This window comes from Equus quagga, chromosome 14 (assembly GCF_021613505.1).
Source record: "Equus quagga isolate Etosha38 chromosome 14, UCLA_HA_Equagga_1.0, whole genome shotgun sequence".
In the NCBI taxonomy this organism is placed as follows: Eukaryota; Metazoa; Chordata; class Mammalia; order Perissodactyla; family Equidae; genus Equus; species Equus quagga.
The window spans coordinates 51,029,008-51,049,081 of NC_060280.1; the positions used below are offsets into that span (position 1 = coordinate 51,029,008).

The 20,074-nt window shown below is 38.2% G+C and overlaps 1 protein-coding gene across 2 annotated transcripts in view; it reads left to right on the forward strand.

Annotated features, from left to right (window-relative positions):
- ARHGAP42 (Rho GTPase activating protein 42) overlaps positions 1-20,074 on the forward strand; it is a 262,092-nt gene that overhangs the window by 65,297 nt on the left and 176,721 nt on the right. For both annotated transcript variants that reach the window (XM_046637528.1, XM_046637529.1), the window contains exon 2: positions 1,726-1,821. In XM_046637528.1, coding sequence (XP_046493484.1) covers positions 1,726-1,821 — 96 coding nt within the window. The remainder of the gene's footprint in view (positions 1-1,725; positions 1,822-20,074) is intronic.

The following is a 20,074-nucleotide window of genomic DNA, read 5'->3' on the forward strand; positions in this document are numbered from 1 at the left end:
CTTGGGCTTGGTTTCGTGAATGGTGGGTTACGTTGGTAAGTACTGGGGTCGTGTCTAGGCAGGGGGCCACAGTTGTTCTCAAAGAAAGAATTATTCTGACACTTGTTAAAATGGTAAGGAAGACTTTATGTAGGACTGGTGCTATCGGTGTCAAGAGTATCCCAACAGGGGAGAGAGATCAGGCTCCACTGTGAATGCAATAAGAACAAGTCGGGGTAGATAGCCAAGGAGCAGGTTAGGGGGAGGGCTGTATCGGTGGATGGAAAATTACTAAGAGGAGACATCAAGGGTGGGAGGATTCTTGGTGAAGGCAGGCCAAGAATGTATGCATCAAAGGTGGGAGATGAGAAATTTGATCAGATATCCAGAGTGGGGGATTCTCTCTAAACTGGTTAACCACTGAGATGATAATTTGAAGTTGTAATAATAATCTCAATCATCAGAGGCAATATGACGGCTAAAATTGGGCTATGTAGGCCCAGTGAGGACAGGGAGCCAAGATAGAGGCCCAGTCAGGAAGAGGGCTCAGAGGTACCTCACTAAAGATTGATCAAGGAGAGTCTTTGTCTCCTCCTATTGCTTGAAGTAAACGTAAGAGTATAGGTATCGGGCTTGAACCCGTGGGAGATACCATTAAATGAAGTATAGAGTGAATTCCAGAAAAATATGTTTTCCTACTGGCGCAGACTTCTGTGGAAGGTTGGCATGGATGATGAGAATAGTTCTGAGAGGTGGGGCTTTAACACTTCCCTGATACTGCGCTGTCAGATTGATTTATTTTTAATCTTATTTAACAAACTTAATGCTTATTAAGTGCCAGGGTCTATTCTAAGCCCTTTACGAATATTAACTCACTTAATCCTCACTTAAAAAAGCTCTGAGGTCGTTATGCCATTGTTAGTCACTCTGTACAGATGAGGAAACAGAGGCCCAGAGGAGCTAAATAATTTGCCCAAGGTCACATAGCGAGAAAGTGAAGGGACTTGGTTTCTACCCAGGCAGCCTGGCTCCAGGGTCTGCGTTCTTAACCACTGTCTTCGGGCACATCCCAGGCTGTTGCCTCCCAGGGATTTACTTCTCATTATTCTGGGCTTTTCTATATTGTCTCCAGGAATAAAGAAAAATTCTTTTCCTGGATTTAGTCTCACTCTGGACTTTGTTCAGACTGAAGTCAGGATTGAAGACTATGTTTAGCTTGTGGTCTATAAATCACAAGCTTATTTGTAAACAACCTCTCAGGTGGCCTTTCACCTTAGAAATCAAAACCACATTCCCTGCTTGCTCCACAGTCTGTATCGTATAACTGAAATCAGTGACCTTTCTAATCAAAGGTTGGCTGCTTTTTTGTTCCAGTAGCAACCTCAATAGCATTCCTTCTTCTTCTTCTTCTTTTTTTTTTTTTTTTAGTAAATGTTCCATTTAATAGGGAGTGAATGGTAAAACTCTGATAAAGGCTTTGGGAAATTAGCTTCTAGATAATACATGACTGGCACCAAAACTTTCTTAAAGGGGCACATTCCCCTTGAGCAGGGCAGCAGATCCAGCTCCTAAAATATTTTAGTAGTCTCTTTAAATTCTGCTTAAATTTGTCAAGCTGGCGTTTTAAAAGGTTCTGGTTAATATAGTGTTAACATCAAAGTTATATAATATTACACGTGGAAACTCTCGAGCATTCCGTGGTACCTTTAGCTTATGCCTTTTTTTTTTTTTAACTTTTAATTACAGATCTGTCTATGGCAGTACAGAAATTCTCCCAGTCATTGCAAGATTTCCAGTTTGAATGTATTGGTGATGCTGAAACAGATGATGAAATTAGTATCGGTGAGTACTACTGTTCTTCAGTATTCTAAGTAATAATTTTAAAAGTTCTACTTCAGTATTGATTTCATTGAGATAAAACATTTACACATCCAAATGCTAAACATGTGAAATATTCTGATTTTGATAAAAAATATCAGGGCAATTTTTGGTTACTGTGGAAGAGAGTATTAAAATTGAGCTCTATGTTTTTTTCCATAAGGAAACAACTTAATCATTCTGTAATTCAGCTCAGCCCTTTGAGAAGATGTGGATGACAATGTTTGTTTCTGCCTCAAAGTGAATCATTCATTCAAACAAATATAAATTGAGCATCTACTATTAAATATACTGGTTTTAAGAATTATCTTTTTTTTAACTTAATTCTGATTTCTCTTTTAACATGAGTATTTGTTTATGAAGAAAGAAAAAAAACAGTCACACTGTATTAAACTAATATTATTGTAGGACACACAACATCACTGGGGATCAAGAGATTTGAGCCCTAATCTGACTTTACCACAGTAATTTAGCAGTCTGACCCTGGGGAAGTCAGACTCCTTCCTGAATCAGATGGTTTCATTTCCCGTTAAGTGAAGAGATTGAGTTATGTGATCTCTGAAGTTTTATCTATATCTGAGTTTTTACTGTTTGAAGATCAGATTCACACGGCATTCTTTTTCCCATATTTTAACAATCCCTACTTGCCTGTTTGTAGACATGGGGTCCATATGTAGGCTAGGTTAGAGACGTGTCACATACTCAGACTGTATAAAATGTGTGTGTATTTTAGAGAATAATACTAAATGTACTCACCTTCCAGGTATGAAAATGGAATATAATAAGTATTTAGAACAGTGACTCTCAAACTTTATTGTGTGTATGAAACACATGGGGATTGTCTTAAAGGCAGATTCTAATTCACAAGGCCTCAGGTGGAGTGTGTGATTCTGCATTTCTAACAGACTTGGTGGAAGGTGATGTTAACACTGCCAGTCCATGGACCACACTTTGAATAGCAGGGATTTATAATCCCCCACCTGCCTCTCCACAATCACATTCCTGTCTTTTCTCTGCCATTTCTTTTTCTTCTGTAGTTTTGTCAGTCATATATGTATTTCTAAACAACATATTTTTGTTACTTTTGAAAACCTAGGTAGCAAGTCCAAACCTAGCTGGGGAAGGAAAAAAGCAGTGTTATCTCCACAAAAGAGAGGCTCTCAGGAGAAGATGAGCTGAATGAGTTTCTGATTCATTGTATGGCTTTAGCCTGCCTACATTCATGAAAGTTCCTTCTGGAGAAATCACTGGGCAGAGTGCAGAGTCCTTAGACAAGCTGTTTTTGCCTATGGGATTTGCATTATGGGTCCATCATTATAGTCAAGTTGGCAGTCTTTCAGCAGAGCTGTGCCAGGCAATCACTTTATTTGCTTGCTCCTTTATCCCTACCATTTGGTAGATAGGGAATAAGATGAGTTTATTTGGAGACATGTTATGTAGGGAACTTGTGAAAGTCCAAGTTAGTCACTGTGAGGTGGGTGTGGAGGTGGCTGTTCTGTTGGGATCGTGAGTGACTCCTTCTGCACTCGCTTCTGTGATGAAAGCTGGCTGAGCCATGCCTGTCACTTGGCTGAGGTGTAGTTAGGGAGCCTCTAGGAAGAAAGGAGAGGATTGCCACACAGCCTCAAGCAGCGTGACATCTTCCGCTTTACAGGATGAATGGGAAAGGACAGCATTCGTGACCATGCACCACTGACATTTGGAACAAGAGTTCTTGACACTTGTGTCCTAAATGTCCAACCCCCAACATAGGCTTTGTAACACACAGCTAGACAAAAGCTTAGATTATGTTACTAAAATACTAATATATTAGGATTGTAATTTAGAAAAAAAGAGAGAAAAGGCACACATAACAGCAATTATTTTCACTTAGTACTGAAACTAAATTCCAAGAAGTCAGAGGCCAGATGTTTTATTTTTTAAACCATTTTAGCTTTAGTACCTGACTCAAGGCCCAATTCATGGTGGACCCTCAGTTAAATCGTTGAATAAATGACATAATTTTTCTTATAAACTTTAATTTGTTCATGTATGTGTATAATTTTCTGATAATAATTTTTATTCCTTTGTAAAGAGGATTATAGCAAATACTTCTGGGTTTTCATAAATATTACAACTTTTAATGATTTTGTGACTTTATTCCATCAGGCTTATATATATGAATTTATGAAATAATCTCTATAGTATATTAGAGTTGCTTCTAGTTAGTCTTTTACTTGTTATTAAGAGTACAATAAACATATTTTTTGCATATTTCTCTTAATTTCTGTTAAGCTTCTTACTTAAAATACCTTCTTGAAGTCACAGGTAGTAACTGCAGAGGCAGGTTTTTTTTTCAAATCATTCTGCTATGCGGCCTTCCAGGCAGATGTTAGGTGATTTCTCCAGGTTGTTGTGAACTTGAACTTGATATCCCAGCATTGGTCTGTTTATCTGTTTCCACTTGGGCTAAATGGACGTTGTTGTGGCTCTTGCAGATTAAGTTTGAAAGGTGTGAATTCATCAGTAGGTGAAGGCTTATTTTAGCTATGATTATTAAATTCTAATGCTTTGAGGGCTTTGAAGAGTTAGATCCAAGGTTGGGGAGCGGAAGATGAATACTATATATGGGTAGATGTAATATTATTACTACTTGTAAATCAGGAGACTTATTTAGCTCCTGTTACTGGGAATCTGATTTAAATATCAGTGATGTGTTAGGAAAATCTAACTTAGAGCAAAAAGATTTATAAGCAGAAATTATTTCTGAAACAACTAATGTAAAAATATAGGTATGTTCCCATATCCTCACCAACCAATACTTTTTATCCTTTTACTGGACCCCAGATATATGGTAAACAATTAAAAATAACTATGTATATAATGAAGAAATAGTAGAAGACTTTGAATAATCATTCCTGATATGGAGGAATTACAAGGATATTGCAAGCTATTGTACGAATAACAGTGATCTGAGAAAGTATCCCTGAGACTAATGGGCAACGCTAGTGTGGATGGAGTGCAAGAACTAGCCTTTCCCACCTTCATCCGTTTCCATTCCACATGGGAAGGTACAGAGTTTCCGCTGTCTTTAAAATAGCTTATTGAAGCCCCAGTTTCAGCTCGTTCTTTATTACTCTGATTTAATAAAAGAGGAATGAAGTAGGGACAGCTGTGACTCTTAGCATTGAGTAATAGCCACAACACTCTCAGCCAGAGTCGTCTTGAGACTTACCAATGATGTAATCACTAAAAACGATGACTTACCAAAAAAGCTCATCTCTTATAAGCAAGCAATGTAAGTGCAAAATAACTTGTAAAGTCAAGACATTTGCAGACTTTCTGTGTGTAAGTTATGGTGGTAGGAATGGGTGGGAGGGCAGTAGGAGGAGGAGTAAGATGTCTGCTTTTAATGTGCTTACAGTGTTCCCGGAGTTTGTTAGATGTGTAGGCCTGTAAAGTGATCCTACCCTTCAGCTGTCCCCTTCTGCTCCCACCATTTTGGCCTTGTGCTTGTTGGTTTTTTTGTTTGTTTTTTGGTGCCGGTGAGACGTTGCTGGCTTGGAAGGAAGTAAAATGGGATTAGTTGTCTGGGACCCAGTGGGGAATTCCTGTGGCTCAGAGAACAGGTCAGTTGTTCCCAGAACTGAAGTCCCAAGCAAGGCAGCATCCTGTGCTCTCCTTTTAGCACCCTCCTATCCAGTCAAGAGCAGCATAAGGTCATTGCTCCTCCCTTCTCTAAGGATGAATGAGCTGCAGGTGAGCTTTTGATGGCTCCCTTTTATCTGCCCACTGCAGCGTTGCCCTAGTAGGAGGGAGCCTGTGGAGTCCATCCAACTTAGCTTCCCACAGCTGCTCTGATGGCCCACTTTTCGTACTGTTTTGGTGTTTTGAACTGAATAAAGACATTGAGTTAGGCCTAAGTTAGGCATTGAGTAGCTGGACACTTGGGACTTAGAAATTGGTGATGGAGGGGTGGGGTGTGATTACAAACTGGTATAAGATTCAGTCTTCCTCAGGTAATTATATGGGTAGATTAGATATAAAATGTACCATTCTTTAACTTTAATTACATAGCAATATATATGCAAGTGGAAAAAGACAATACCCACTGCATCAGTCCTGGTACACGTACCTGCATGGGGATTGATAATTTCCAAAGTGAGTCATAACCCGACTTAAAACCCGACTAGTAGGAAATAAAAGGCTATCTTTACAAAAAATACTATTCTTTTGAAAACACTGTTTATACTGGTTCATTCAAACAAGTAGAAGCTCAAAGATATCACTGTGGATCCACCCGTGAGACATGTTGTTTTGCTAGGTTAATTTAGCACAGGACGGTATAGGATAATAAAAGGCTATAAAACTTACTTATCACTTCAGAATTTATGTTTATACCAAATGTGAGGCATGCTAGTTACCGTGTTTTGTTCCTGTATTTGGTGCCTATACTTTGAAATCACTTTTAATCAAAGTCTTAAAAGAAGTCTAGATTAGGGGAAAAAATCAGATATTGTTAGTCAGGCTAAACTAGTGCCAATGGAAATATTAGTCATTAATATGATTCTAAGCTTTTCTTTCTATGTAATCTTGGAAACCATTGGAAAGTCCAGTTGCGGTTATGCATAAACAGCTTAGTTAATTATGTTGTGTGATGGCCTGTGGTAATTCTCAGGAAAGTCTTGGACAATATGAACCTTGCACTCAAGAGATTAAACATTTACCAAGGAGAGTCAGTTTGCTAGTAAATATTTTAGGCGGGGACTTCATTCCTTTAGACACACCTAAATAGAAAATTCCTGTGGTAGAGGCAGGCAACACACAACCACTTGTCAACTAAGGTTATGCCTCCCAACTCTGAGGAGAGAAATGACACCATCAATTATGTAATTCAGATCAAAATATATTTCATAATAGTTGCCCAGATATTTCTGACATAACTAATGTATTCCTGTTCAGGTATTTACTCTGTTTTGATTGCAGATAGGCAGACAAAGAAATAGCAACGGTTAGTGCTTAATAATTCTTAGAATGAAGAGCATGTTAAATCTTTAAAAAAGTCTTTTGTGTGGAAATCTATGTATAAATTGTATGTGTACAGATTGATGGATGGTGACTTGAACCTGAACCAAGTTTTGTATATCGCTTTGGCTGGAGTGCGCTCTATGTTTTGGATTCTTTCCTCTCCTGTCTTTAGGAGAATATGTGGAAAGGTGAGACTATAGGAGATGAATTTAAAATAGTGACATTGCAAGTCACAGGGGCTTTATTGTGTTTTCCTGAGGGAGCAGTGCTTTGCCCAGGTGCAATTTGTTGTTTGATGACCTCTCTGCAGCTGGGCTTGTATCAGTGCGATACAGTGGTAAAGGGACTCGGCCATGAGCCTGAAATTGCGTTGGTGGTCAGACAGAAGCCTGGGAGTGATCATCCATGCCTGCTCAGAGGGTGTCAAGCAGACGAGATTTTTCAAGGGAGTGGTTGGAAAATTTTCTTCATTTACCTTGGTAGAGGAATTGCTGGGGGGAAAAGGCATAAATCTTTTGCCACGTGAATCCATTCACTTTGAGGATGCATCAGTTAGGTTCAGTGGAAAAGTGTATTATTTGATCTAGTTTTCCAAATGATAGATAAGAACATAGGCTAGGGTGGGAGGTGTGGCAAACAGTTTGCTTTGTATATTTGGAAGGCATTCCTATAGAGTAGAAACCCTTTGAGAGATAATAACGTGTTTCAGGTTAAAAATAATAACTTGTCTATTTATAAACCTAGGAAATACACTTAAGATCGTTAATTATTTTAGCTAAAAAAGAACCTCTTTTATTCTTCAACTTAAACTAATAAAATTCAACTATTAAACGAACTATTAAATTATTGAAAATGCTTCTGTAAAGATTTTCTTCAGAATTTGGTTGTAAGCTACAATTTGGTTATAAGCTACATTCACACAGATTACTGCTAATATTTATCTCATGATACTGTGGTGCATAAGGTGAAGTGCAGCCATGAAATTCTTCATGAGCTTTTCTTAGGAAAAGTTTGCAAACTAGAGACAACCATTACCAACCACAACCAAACCCCTCAAAAAGAGATCTGTGATTTTTATTAAATTCTAGGAAACAAATTACCTTCTCATTTGCTGAATCAAAAGGAAATCCATCAGTTATTACAAACCCTCATTACAACCCACTTAAATGTGGTTATATAAATCAGGAAGTCCTCTATTAAAGTGGAACATTTCCAAATGCCTAAATTGTTTATACAAATAATATTTTCTTTTGAACTCTGTAGAGGAAGCATATTTTACTTTTTAATGGCTCTCAGTTGGACAATTGAATTATTGTTTTCCTTTTTTTTTTTTTTTTTTTTTTTACCACCCTTATTTTTGCACCCACACAGAAACCACCCACAATTGAGGATCAGAACAGCTGGGAAAGTTGCACATTTCAGGTGGAGTTCCTCTCTTTAAAAAAAAAGAATGCCACTTGAGAGAGATGCTTTCATCATATTAGCTCTGTATTTTAAAGACTATAACTTGATTTAATTTGAAATTCAAAGGCTTAGATTTTTTTAATTTCAGGCTCTAAGAAACAATCTGAAACATGTCAGAAGCCACGTCTCAAAGAAAAAATTTTCTTTTAACTTACTGATATACAGTAATCCCCTGAAACCCGTTTATTTCTTTTGTGATTTATTCTGCTAAACAAAAAGTAGTTCAGTCTTTTTCACAGAGAACTCGGTCTCTTATCTCCGCCAGCGAACGATATGCTCTTTGAGGTCAGAAAATTTTACTCACATTTCTATTCCTGTATAATACGTTAGAGCTTTATTTGTAGCAGGGGCTTGGTAAATATTTGTTCCATGAATAGTCCCCCCGAAAAATCTAGTACACCTTTATAAAAGCAAATCACTTTAAAGTACCTAAATAGAATTTTAGAGCAAGACATTAAAAACTAAAATATATATGTATTTGGATATGTCTAGCATGATTTTTTTCTCTATGGTAAACTAAATTTTGAGAAGGAAATAGTTCATATATTTACATACAAGACACAAACACGTATCTAACTTTGCTTGTACTTGAGAATCATTTAGAACAGATTTCTTCATATTTGTAAATATTTCAAACCAGAGTTAGAAATTTTTCTATTCTTTGATTTATTGAATGCTTCCTGAGTACCTGCTAGGTGACAAGCACTGTGCCAATCACTGGGAAGCTGGTGGTGAAAAGAGTAAAGCTTTTGTCCTCCTAGAGTGTATAGACTAAAGGATAAGTCGGTAGCAATGTTCTTCTTTTAGGTAACATATCTTTAAAAAGACTTATTTCAGGGTGAATGGAGAGGAAGTGAAAGAACTTTTATCTATGGTTAGTGACTTAATGGTGGCTCAAAAATCTCTGCAAAATCATTAGACAATGAAATAAATGCTGTGGCCCAGTATAAGTTGGGTTGTGGGAATATACACTTGATCCTCATTATTTGCAAATCCTGTATCTGTGAATTTGCCTACCTACAACTTATTGGTATCCCCAATGCAGTACTCTTAGCGCTTTTGTGGTCACTTGTGGTCGTTTGTAGAGAGGTGGAAAAGTTGTTGCCTGACTCGCAGAGAATCTACTGTATAAAGTGTGGCGCAGTGAGGCAGCCATGACTTATGGAAGATTAACAGGATAGTTTTTTGCTCTTCTATAAGAGCAATAGGCTAAAGAGTGTTAAAGAAGAAAATTCAACTGAGTCAACTTTAAAGATCTTACTGGCTTTATTCAACTACTATGAATCTGGCCGCATCCAATCTTGCAGATAGAAAGGAGCTCCAAAGACTGTACAAGGCAAGAGATTTTTAGACCAAAGTGAGCAAGAACAAGGAAATTACCGTGGGTATTTGCTGACTGGTTAATTCAGGGTTACTTTCCTCATATGGAAGAAAGGGAAGTTTTGGAGCAGGGTTAGGTAACTTGTGCTGAGAAAGCAAACGCTGATTGGTCGACCTAGGCTTCCTTTTCTGGAAGAGTGAGCACAGAAACTTAGTTACGTTTTGGTTGGCTGACGTGGGGTTTAGCGTGAGCGACTCCATCTTGGGCCTAACCTGATTACTTTAATAAGCAAAAGGATGTAGAGATTAGAGTCAGGAATTTGATTTTGTAGCTTTTTCCCACTCTTTTTAACCTGTCTATGCCAGTATTTTCTGTCAATAAAACTTATTTATTCTATTTGTACTGAAGGGGCAACCAAGTCTAAGTCATTGTCAATGACTTAAAAAATTTATATTTATACTTTCATTGGGTAGCTGACATTAAACAGTCAACTGCAGTTAAGTCACAATTGTGTCGAATGCTACAAAAGCAAAGTATGTTTTGCTAAGAGAACATATTCAAAATAGACCAGGGCTAGTTGGTGAGTGGGAAGTTGAGTGAAGGCCACTCTGATGAAGTGACATTTAAATCAGCCATGGAGAAGTGATAAGTGAAGGGGGAGTAGAGAGAACATTCCAGATCTAGGGAAGGGATGAATGAAGGCCTTGAGGAGGAAAGAAGACAGCCAAGGGGAAAATGGCGTGTGTGAAGGTTATGGGCAGATAGACAAGACCTAATAGGCCATGTTAAGGATGTGCAATTTTAACCTAAAGGCAATGAGAAGCCATTGCAGGGTGTTAGTCAGAGAAGTGACATCATATTTGCATTTTAAAAAGGTTAATTTGACTACCTTATGGAAGATTTAAGAAGGCTACCCCAGATGAGCTTTTCTTAAAATAGTTCACTTGGCCATTTCTCCGGGTTTGTGACCAGCAGAAGGTGGGGCATATAGTGTGCCTTTATAATGTAACCTATGGAAACTTAATGGGTTTTTTTATGCACTTGCATTGACCCACAGAACTGCAATCAGAGTACATCTCTTTTATTTTATGTATGAATAAAATGGTCTTAGTAAAATTGGAAGCATATGGTTGGCTTGTAATTTCAAGCCTGAACCATGACATACCCCTCATGACATTTTTGTCATAATGTTTTGCATAACAACAGAAACATGTTTTGTTGCCTCTTGGTCATCAGAACATCAGGCATCAGAAAGGTATATGGTTGCCTGTGTGGGTGTTAGGTGTGTAGTTTGGAGTTTTGTCGGCAATTTCCTAGTTTGCTTAGTGGGGTTTATCCCCCCGTGTTGAATGTAATGTAAATTCTTCATCTGCTTTGAAAACAGCTTTTGAAGATAGTATTGTGTCACAGTTGTTGTCGTGGTGTGGAGTAGTTTATGTCTTTCTATCTGGGAGCTGCATTTTTTTTAGTTCTAGAATAGTTCTCGTACCTTCTTTATGTATGTGTGAGTGGAAAGGTGGGGAATCGCACAGGCTATTTTCTTTGTTATTTTGTTTTGTGTTGTTTGAATTGTCACAAAATGCTACTGCTAACTTAGAAATGTTGGGCTGGTTTCTTAGAATTCCAAGTTTAATATCTTAGAGTAGAAAGAGATCTTGGAGAATGTGGGAGCTAACTGTCATTTTGCTTTAGACGCAGGTAAAATAATTTTTTAATATCACATAGTGTTAGAACCTGATCACCTGGCTCCTAGGTCATGAACTTGGACTCTCAGTTTACTTGTTCACTCATTCTATAAAGCTTTATCAAGCACCTGTGATTCGTGAGACACCGTTTTGGGTGCTGAAGACAGGTGAATGTACAAAACAAAACAAAAAAATCCCCACCCTAATGGATTTGCATTTGTCAGAGGAGTTAGACAATAAAATATATAAGTTCATTATATAAAAGTCAGACTATTTTAAGTGTTACAGAGATTTAAAGAGGGAGATTATTTAAAATTTTTCTTCAGTATTTTTAATATACAGATATCTAATTTTAAGCTGGTGGTACCACTGCAAACTGCTTATAAAGTGAACCTTGTCTTATCCTCCATTCCCTGTGTAATCAATCAAATTTACATGACTATGTAAACATTTACCTGTTTCTGGATGTGAGACCGTTTGGTGCAAAAGAGAAAGGCAGTATATACAGCCAGCATGCCTCACAGGTAACAGCTCTAGATTTTTTTCTAAAGCATTTAGAATGTTGAAGCATTTCTCCAGTTCTGTGTTTGACCACTACATCCTTCTGCCCTAGCCCATGGGACTTCTTCCCTTGCTTGGGCATATTTAGTTCAACTGTGTACTTGAATTTTCCTTGTCTTGATCTGTGCAATATTGAAAAAAACTAAGATGTAATAGCCTTTTAGCTGAAGTATGAGAATTGAGAGCCAGAGAATATCTCAGAGGGCTTTGCCATATAGTCTAAAGTTTAATTTGCACATTCTCAGGAGACATTCGAGATTTATGATCGAAGTTGCCCTTTAGGAGGTTTATTCTGGCATCAGTGTATGTGATGAATTATAGCATGAAAATCATTGCCAGTTCAGAGTGAGTCAAAGATTGCCTTCATCACCAAATCTTTTATGGACCAAGAGAGAACATTTCTAAATGTGAATGAAATAATAAAAATACGGTTTCAATTTTGACATAAAATGTTTGGACCAGAAAAGCAATGGTCCTGGAGACTATGTCTGAAATAAGTGAGTTAGGAGGCAGAGCATGGGCACCCAGAGATTAATGGAAAACTCATGTGCAAAAGACAAGAATGAACATATGAGCAATGAAGAGAGACTTGTGGGGGGTGGGGGCAGGGGAGAGGTTGGAAAGCAAAAAAAAAGAGTTGAATAATAGGCCTAAAAAAGAAAAAGCAAAGTTTGCCTTGGATAGGAATATGTGGCTGGAAAAAAAAATGCTAAATCTGAGTTATTTCTCTGTCATAGAATTCAGAATAGTTGCTGAGTCATGATTCAGAGGGCTATAGAGAGAAGAGTTTTTAGGTCGTACTTGATTCTTGGGACTCAGAGATAATGTCTTTTGCTCCTTGTGGTTATAGAGGAAAAGAATACGACTCTGCCATTGAAAGTACAGATGAGCTTCAAGCGAGGAAGTAGAGATGATTCTTACAGATTTTAATAAAATATAAACTATTTCCTGTTTAAATGTAGCTTGAACTCTTAATTCCTCACACAAAGCATGCACTGTCCAGTCAGTAGTTGCCAAACTGCCCAGCATTGGAATCAACCATGGGGAGCCTTAAAAATTTGATTCCTGGGCTCCACCTCAGACCTGAATTAAGGTGGAATCCCCTGGGTTGACACCTTAGGAACCTTTAATTTTATGGAGATTTTTGGTGTCTGATCCAGCCTGTGGAAATCCGCTACTCTAAAGCATAGACTTGTGGTTTATGCTGCAGGAGGCGCAACTGGGAAGGGTACCGAAACAGGGAAAAAGTCTGTTCCAGAGGTGTGCTTTTGGGATCACCAGATCCCTGATGCTCAGTGTTTTGCCAAAGGAGTCACTAAAGCTGTAGAAGCCATGTGTTTGTAGGGAAACCTGGGCATTTATTGCCATATCACCCTTTACAGTCTGAAAAAAGATTTTGGTTTATGCAGAAGAAATTGATATATATCCTTAGAATGAGAGATGGTATTCACGGGCCAGTATAGATGCTGTGCAAATTTCTCAGGGATGAAAAAAAGTGGCTTTTCAAGTTAAACTCACATACAAGGTGTCACTTCATGCTGATACAGACTTTGGATTCTTTAGAATTCTCTACTAATAATATCTTCTGAGTGCAAAGAAGCTTATGGGTAGTTTAGTACATGCAAATGTGAATAAAATCTTCTTGTGTCCTTATTAGGCTTATAAAATAGAAGAGCTTAAAAAAAAAAAACCACTTTGTGATATAATAGCTATACTACTAAGGAGAATGTGCTGAGCACTATAGTGAGAACAAAAATGCTGGGAGAGCACTAAAGCTGGAGAAGGGACCTCTGGCTGGAGACATCAGAAGATGCTCTGATAGAGGAGGTTATTTGAAGTGGGTCCTAATGGTTAAGTAAGATACAGCTTAGGCAACGTAGGAGAAGACATGGAAATGGGAAACTATAGGAATGTCTAGTAGTTTTCAAAGTGCTAAGTTAGAGATTAGAAGTAGTAGCATCTGAAGCTCAGATACTTAGAAAGGTACCTATGACCACATCTTGGAGGCCCCAAATCACTTGCAATATGGAGTCTGGGCTTTATTTACCCATTCAAGGTTTTTGAGTTGGATAATAACATAGTCAAAGATGCCCTTTAGGAATTTTATTCTGACCATTAGTACATATGATGAGTTAAAGCCATTTAAGCTGGGGAACTAATAACTAGGCTGCTATCATAGTACAGCAGAGATGAAGTGATATCCTTAAATGGGTATGGAAAAAGAGTAGAGGAGAGAGAGCTGCAGTATTTGGTGACTGGATATACGGAAGGAAGCATGGAAGATAATCCATCACTTGAGTTACTAGGAGAATGGTGTTACGAGCCCATTTATGTGTTTATATGTGGCCAGAGTATCTGGGGGGTGGAGCAGAATTGTGAGTTAGGTTAAGTTTCGAGATGCACACAAAATCCTCAAGTAGAAATTCTCAGGAGGTAGTCGGAGTTGGTAAATTTAAAATAGTGAGTTGGGCTGTGGGACTATGCCTAGAGCAGTGGGAAAGTATGTAAATTTCAGGGGAGCTAATTTGGGTTCAAAGTTTGACTCTGCTACTCATTAGCTCTATGACCTTGCTTATTATTTAGCCTCTATATTTCAGTTTCATTATTTGAAAATTAGGAGAATGGTGAGAGAAGATTTGAATGTTTTACTTGTCCCTGCCTCCTGGGGTATTGTGGGGATTAGAGGGCTATGCAAAGTGCGGGTACAGATAAAGTATCAGATTTAAGTATCAGATAAATCCTCCTGCCCCCAGTTTTGCTGCTTTTCTTCTTTCACAAGGATAGGAGTACGCTGGAGTAAGTTTGTAGGCCTAGGGGAGAAGAGTGATGATGAGAGAAAAATGTAGCTAGCGTTGGGAAAGGGTGAGATTAGAAGCTTCCTGGGGAGTTGTTAGCTTTTGAGAGGAAGAGGGCCACTTTACTGACACAGGCAAGTTGAAGAGAATGAATAAAGACAGTGTTGATCAGAGGGTCTTGAACTCTTCTCAGAGAAGCAGGAGGGCCATCTGGTATGAGTGAGGGCAAGTTTGGGGCTGGGTTCTTGAGAAAGGAGAAAATTCTTTTTAGATAACCACTGTGGGAAATAAGATTAGGAGTAAACTAGAGTTGAATGAAAGGATTGCCAAAAAGCAAGAGCAAAGGGGTTAGATAGCTTGAACTCTTAGTGTCCTCGTGGGTGTGTGAATTACAGCGGAGAGAAGGTCATTGGGGGTTAAGAGGTTGTGGAAAAGAGAAGCTGGATATTCGACAAGGAAGCGGATGTTGAAGCTTCAGTAGGGTGGTGGCGGGAGGATTGGGTGCAGAGGAGGAGTATGAATGGGTGCCTCAGTCTTTGTGGAATGTGAAGGAGTGCTGGGAGGTCAGTTCCTAATGGCAGTAAGGATGGGGGGTGCGTACTTGGTGTAAGTGGTTGTTTGTCAGCAATAAATTACTGATTGTTCCCTTTAAGACAGGATACTTGGCGCCTGATTACCCTTTGAGCACAAACAGCTCTGGGACTGTTTGCCTTTAAAGATGATAAGCCTGTTCTTTCCTGTAATGTAGCAGGGTAGTAGGCTGGCACTACGTGGTTTTTTTTTTTTTTTTTTTTCTCTTCCTTCTTTGGCACTAATGGTCTGCTGGAAGAGAATAGACTTTGGAATCAAACAATCAAAATTAAATACCTGCTTCTTCACCTGCTAGCTGTGAGATCATGGGACACGTACGTCACTTGAGCAGACTGATCCTCCTTTCCTCATTGGCAAAATGAAGATAACACCTACTTCAGCACCTCATATCATTGTGTGACATTCAATGAGATAGTAGAGGTGCTCCAAAGTGTGAGTGGTCTACACCTTGGGAAAATGGTTTCTGAATTGGGGGTTATTTTGGCTTTGGAAAACAGGTGAAATATCATGAAAACAAAACAAAACGAAAACAAGGCAGTATCACAATAGCACAGTTCTTCATTTTCTAACATGTAAGTTTGGAAAGAAAACAATAAATATATATGACTTGCAGACTATGCTCTACACAGCAATATTTACTGCGTTAACGTAAAGTCTCCTAGTGAAAGAGTGTTGCTAGAATTCAGATGAAATTCATTTGAATTAGTGAGGAAGTGTCATGAAGTCAGGAAGAAACCAACTGGAATCAAGCTTTGGAAGTGTGTGAAACTGAAAGGCTGTCTTTTTATATTTGTGTGTATTTATTTGCCAAAATTTAGCCTTATGTGAATTTTATATATTATATACATATTATATAATATGTATAAGCCCAGTATACATATATAGTGAGTATATTAGAACTCTCAAACTACCTTGTAGTTTGGTAATTTCAAAGCAGGTATTACTAAAAGGTCCTATCTCAGTTCAGGAGAGTATATGAAGAAAAGAATGTTAGTTACGCAGTCTAGAGTTATTTCTGTGCATCCATGGTGACTTTCGTCTTGGAGTTACAATTCTTCTCCATTTTAATAGGTAATCCTAACAATCTGTGGCAGTAGTGGTAACTCTCTTTTACAGGTGAAGCCCCTGGCTCACAGAAGCTGTCTGTCTTCTTTTGAGTCCAGTTGTTATGCCAGTGAGGATAAGAGAAACCAGGCTGAGTATCCAGTTAGACCAGAAAAGAGTGGAAGATTGACAATTTGGCCACAAGTTCTGAATCTCAGCCCAAATATGAAGTGGCAGGCAGTGTTGTGACCCATGTTGACAGACCAGATTAAAGTATAACACAGGTTAGTGCCTGAGGACCCATGGAATGTCAGAGCCCAGGTGTGGAGGGGAGCACTAGGAACAAGTGTTGGGGAATTTACAAGGAGACTAGATTACTGGTCATAACCCCTGCAAAGGATCTGGGTAGTATGGGGAAAGGATAAACAGGACCAAGAGAAAGCAGAAAGAAATCGCTTGATATTAAGCCAGTGAATTCCAAAGTGGAGATTCTGTCCATGTGTCCTGTTCAGAGTCTGGATTGGCATCTGAGTACTGAACAGACGAAATGTGGCACAGTTGATGGTAATAGACAAGTGATGAAGCAGAGATGAGGCAGTTCCTAACTCTATGCAGAGCACCTGGTCAACTTGATAAAAGTTTAATTTTATGACTGTTTTCATTTGTAGGCTGTGCAGTTCTTACTGTTCTTTGATGCTTAGTTGGCAAACTATGCTATAATATTAAATAACTTTTTATTACTAAAATAATATCTAATATGCTCTTCCAACATGGTACATCTCATATTCTCCAAAACCTGATTCACCTGAAGGCAACATTAGGATGCTTTGGTAGGATATAAAGGAAGAATTTCAGTGCAAGTTTTCAGAGACTTGTTTTCAAGATTAATCTCCTTTTGATTTGAGTTTGCAATTAAATACAAAAACTGAGCACCAGAAGGACATTGTGGAGAACCCAGTTTAGTTACCTCAAAGATAAGTAAATTTCCATGTAGTTCTTCATGAGACCTTGGATTCCAAGTGGCCGTGAAGTGTTAGAAGAAAGGTTATGCCTCTAGTACTGGGGTGTATTACAGTGACCTGCCAGCATTGGGCAGTGGGCCTGTGACTTTTTATTCTGTTGGTTTAGGAAGGAATTTATTTGCAACTGGGCCTCCATGGAGCTTGAAGCCACAAATGGAGTGGAAAAATCTTATTTAGTGTTGTGGCTTCCAGAAAAGAACTAGACTTTGTGGTTTCAGATAATGCCAGTATTGCAGACAAAGTGGACAGCCCATCAGTGAGGGTGTTGTTACCAGAGACACACAGTATCTGGTGGGAGAGTTGGTGTCACTTTTTATATCAGTCCATCTGTTTGCCGTATTTGTTATTTAGTGTTTTAGTATTCAGGAATACCACAAGCTGATTGTGCTGCTTGCTTTGTTTTTGGGTTAAATTGTTTCTGAGCCAAAAGTTTCCATTGAATACTTCAATCAGTATGCTACCTTTGATCTTTTAAATGTTCAAAGAATTCAAACACCCTCAGTGGGAGTTGCAGGCATGAACTGCTCATGTGATTCCCTGTTAGATCATAGCATGCCATGTAGTGTAATGTTGGGTGTCACTTGCCTGTGTATGTTGATTCGACTCCTGTTTTTCTCAGTGTGGTCAGATCTAGAGGATAAGACAAATTCACCTGCTCTGGCTCATATCCTCAGTTAAGTGTTGACGTTTTACTGCCTTTCTCCTACTCTTCCTGAAAAGTCAGTGCCAGAAGGATACTAAGAAAGAACTTGACAGAGCCTACATCTCACACCCAAATAGAAAAATGAAGACTGCTGGGGCATAATCTGGACTTATAAAATATGACTGCATTAGTTCAATCCGGTTTTTATAGACTTTTACAGGTTTTCGTGTTTTCCTTGAGATTTAACCAAGTCTATAATCCTACTGCTAACTCAGTTCTCTCGTATTCATCAGCATATCTGAATGTCATAAGTGATTTGCTGTCTCTAATAAAGTGAAAAAATGTGTTGTTGACATAATTGTCACTGAATTTGTGATCTGTACTTTTGAGTATGTATTTAGGTTTGAGGAAAGACTCCTGGAAGAAATATTTAACACGTAATTGTCTGATTATGATATAAATGTTGGTTGGATGCAAGAGTGACATGCTTTCTCAGTTCTCCTCCTAGTTGTAAAATCTGTAAAGCCCATGCTGAGATATTGTTGAAACACTGAATAGTTTGATGCTTAGTATTTAAGGTAGTTAAAAGTTATGGCAACAACGACCAGGGAGTAATTCTTTTTATTCTCTCTCATTGGTATTTCCAGACACTAAACAGGTTTTCCACAGTCAAAAATAGGGTGAATTTAAGCCTGCTGAAAAGATTAAGCTAGGAAATAGATATTTTACCCAGTTCAGGAATGTTTCAGAATTTATGATATTAGTAAATATAGAAGCGATTGTGCTTCCTCACTGTCTAGGTATAATTCAACTGCTGTCTTTGTGCATGTTTATACTCTACGACCTGTCATAAATACACCTGAAAAATATATTTCTTTTGTTCCAAAAGTGTTTTTCCAATATCACACTGTGGAGATAAAAAGGAAACCTATAGCAAAATTCTGGACCTCAATAATTTGTTGGAAAGTTAAAATTTATCCAGAAAACTGTATTTTGATTTCTCTCCAGTAATCTCATAGTCCAGATGGTCAGGAAGGGGAAAGATTATTACTGGTGAATACAGCCAGGAAAGTTTCATGCAGGTGGCAAGAATGTGGATAGCCAACATAATTTTCCAAAGTATCTGGCCTGTCCTTTTCATAATATTTTATGACGCCTAGAATAAGAATTGGTATGTTTCTCCTTATAGAGCAAATAGACTGTGGGAATGTATTGTTAAACTCATTAATTCATTTTTAACGATCATCTATTGAAAGCCCATTGTGTATTAAGTATTGTTTTTGGAATGCTGCTCTCACTAAATCAAGCTCCTGTCATATTGTCTAGGTACGGTCGAAATCTGTAATTGCAGGACCAGCTGTTATATTTGACAATAGTTTGGACTCTCAAAGCAGATAATGAAATGGTTACTATTTATGTAAATATTAATATTGATAAATAAAGTATGGAGCATCACAAATAATTGTTTTTATAAAAGAAAGTATTTGGGTATTAGAAATTTGCATGTAATAAAAAAATTTTCAGATTTGCTTAAGTAAAGTTTTAGAAGAAATGGTTCGAGCAGTCACAAGATCAATAACTTTTTATGTAAGGCACTGGGATGGGTGCTGGGGGGTCATTTTGTGTATGTTTTGCGCCCAAGGTCTGGTGGAGAATGGACTCCTTCCAGTTTTTGTGGTCTCTTAAGGCATTTGTGGGTCCCATGCACCAGAAATTCTAACACCGGCCTCTCATCCTTAGCGAGCTGCTGAGGTACGCTAGGTAGCTTAGATCTGACTGACTTATGACAGAGGTTCCTGTTAGACTTTGAGGGTGGGGCAAGCGGGGAAGTGACTGGCTATCCCATTTTCCTTCTGTGTTATGTTTTGTTGTGCTGAATAAACTATTAATGCAATACTTTGACATCATTATAAATAAAATTTAGGGGAAAATATTAGATATGGGTTTGAAAAGTTAGTAGATTGCTGTCACTAATTCATGAAATAAATATTTAGTGTTCCTGGCTTTTCATTTTCTTATAGAACAAATGATGACCTTGAATATCTTCTTTTGGACCAAGAAACATACACTTCTGTGGAACCGAG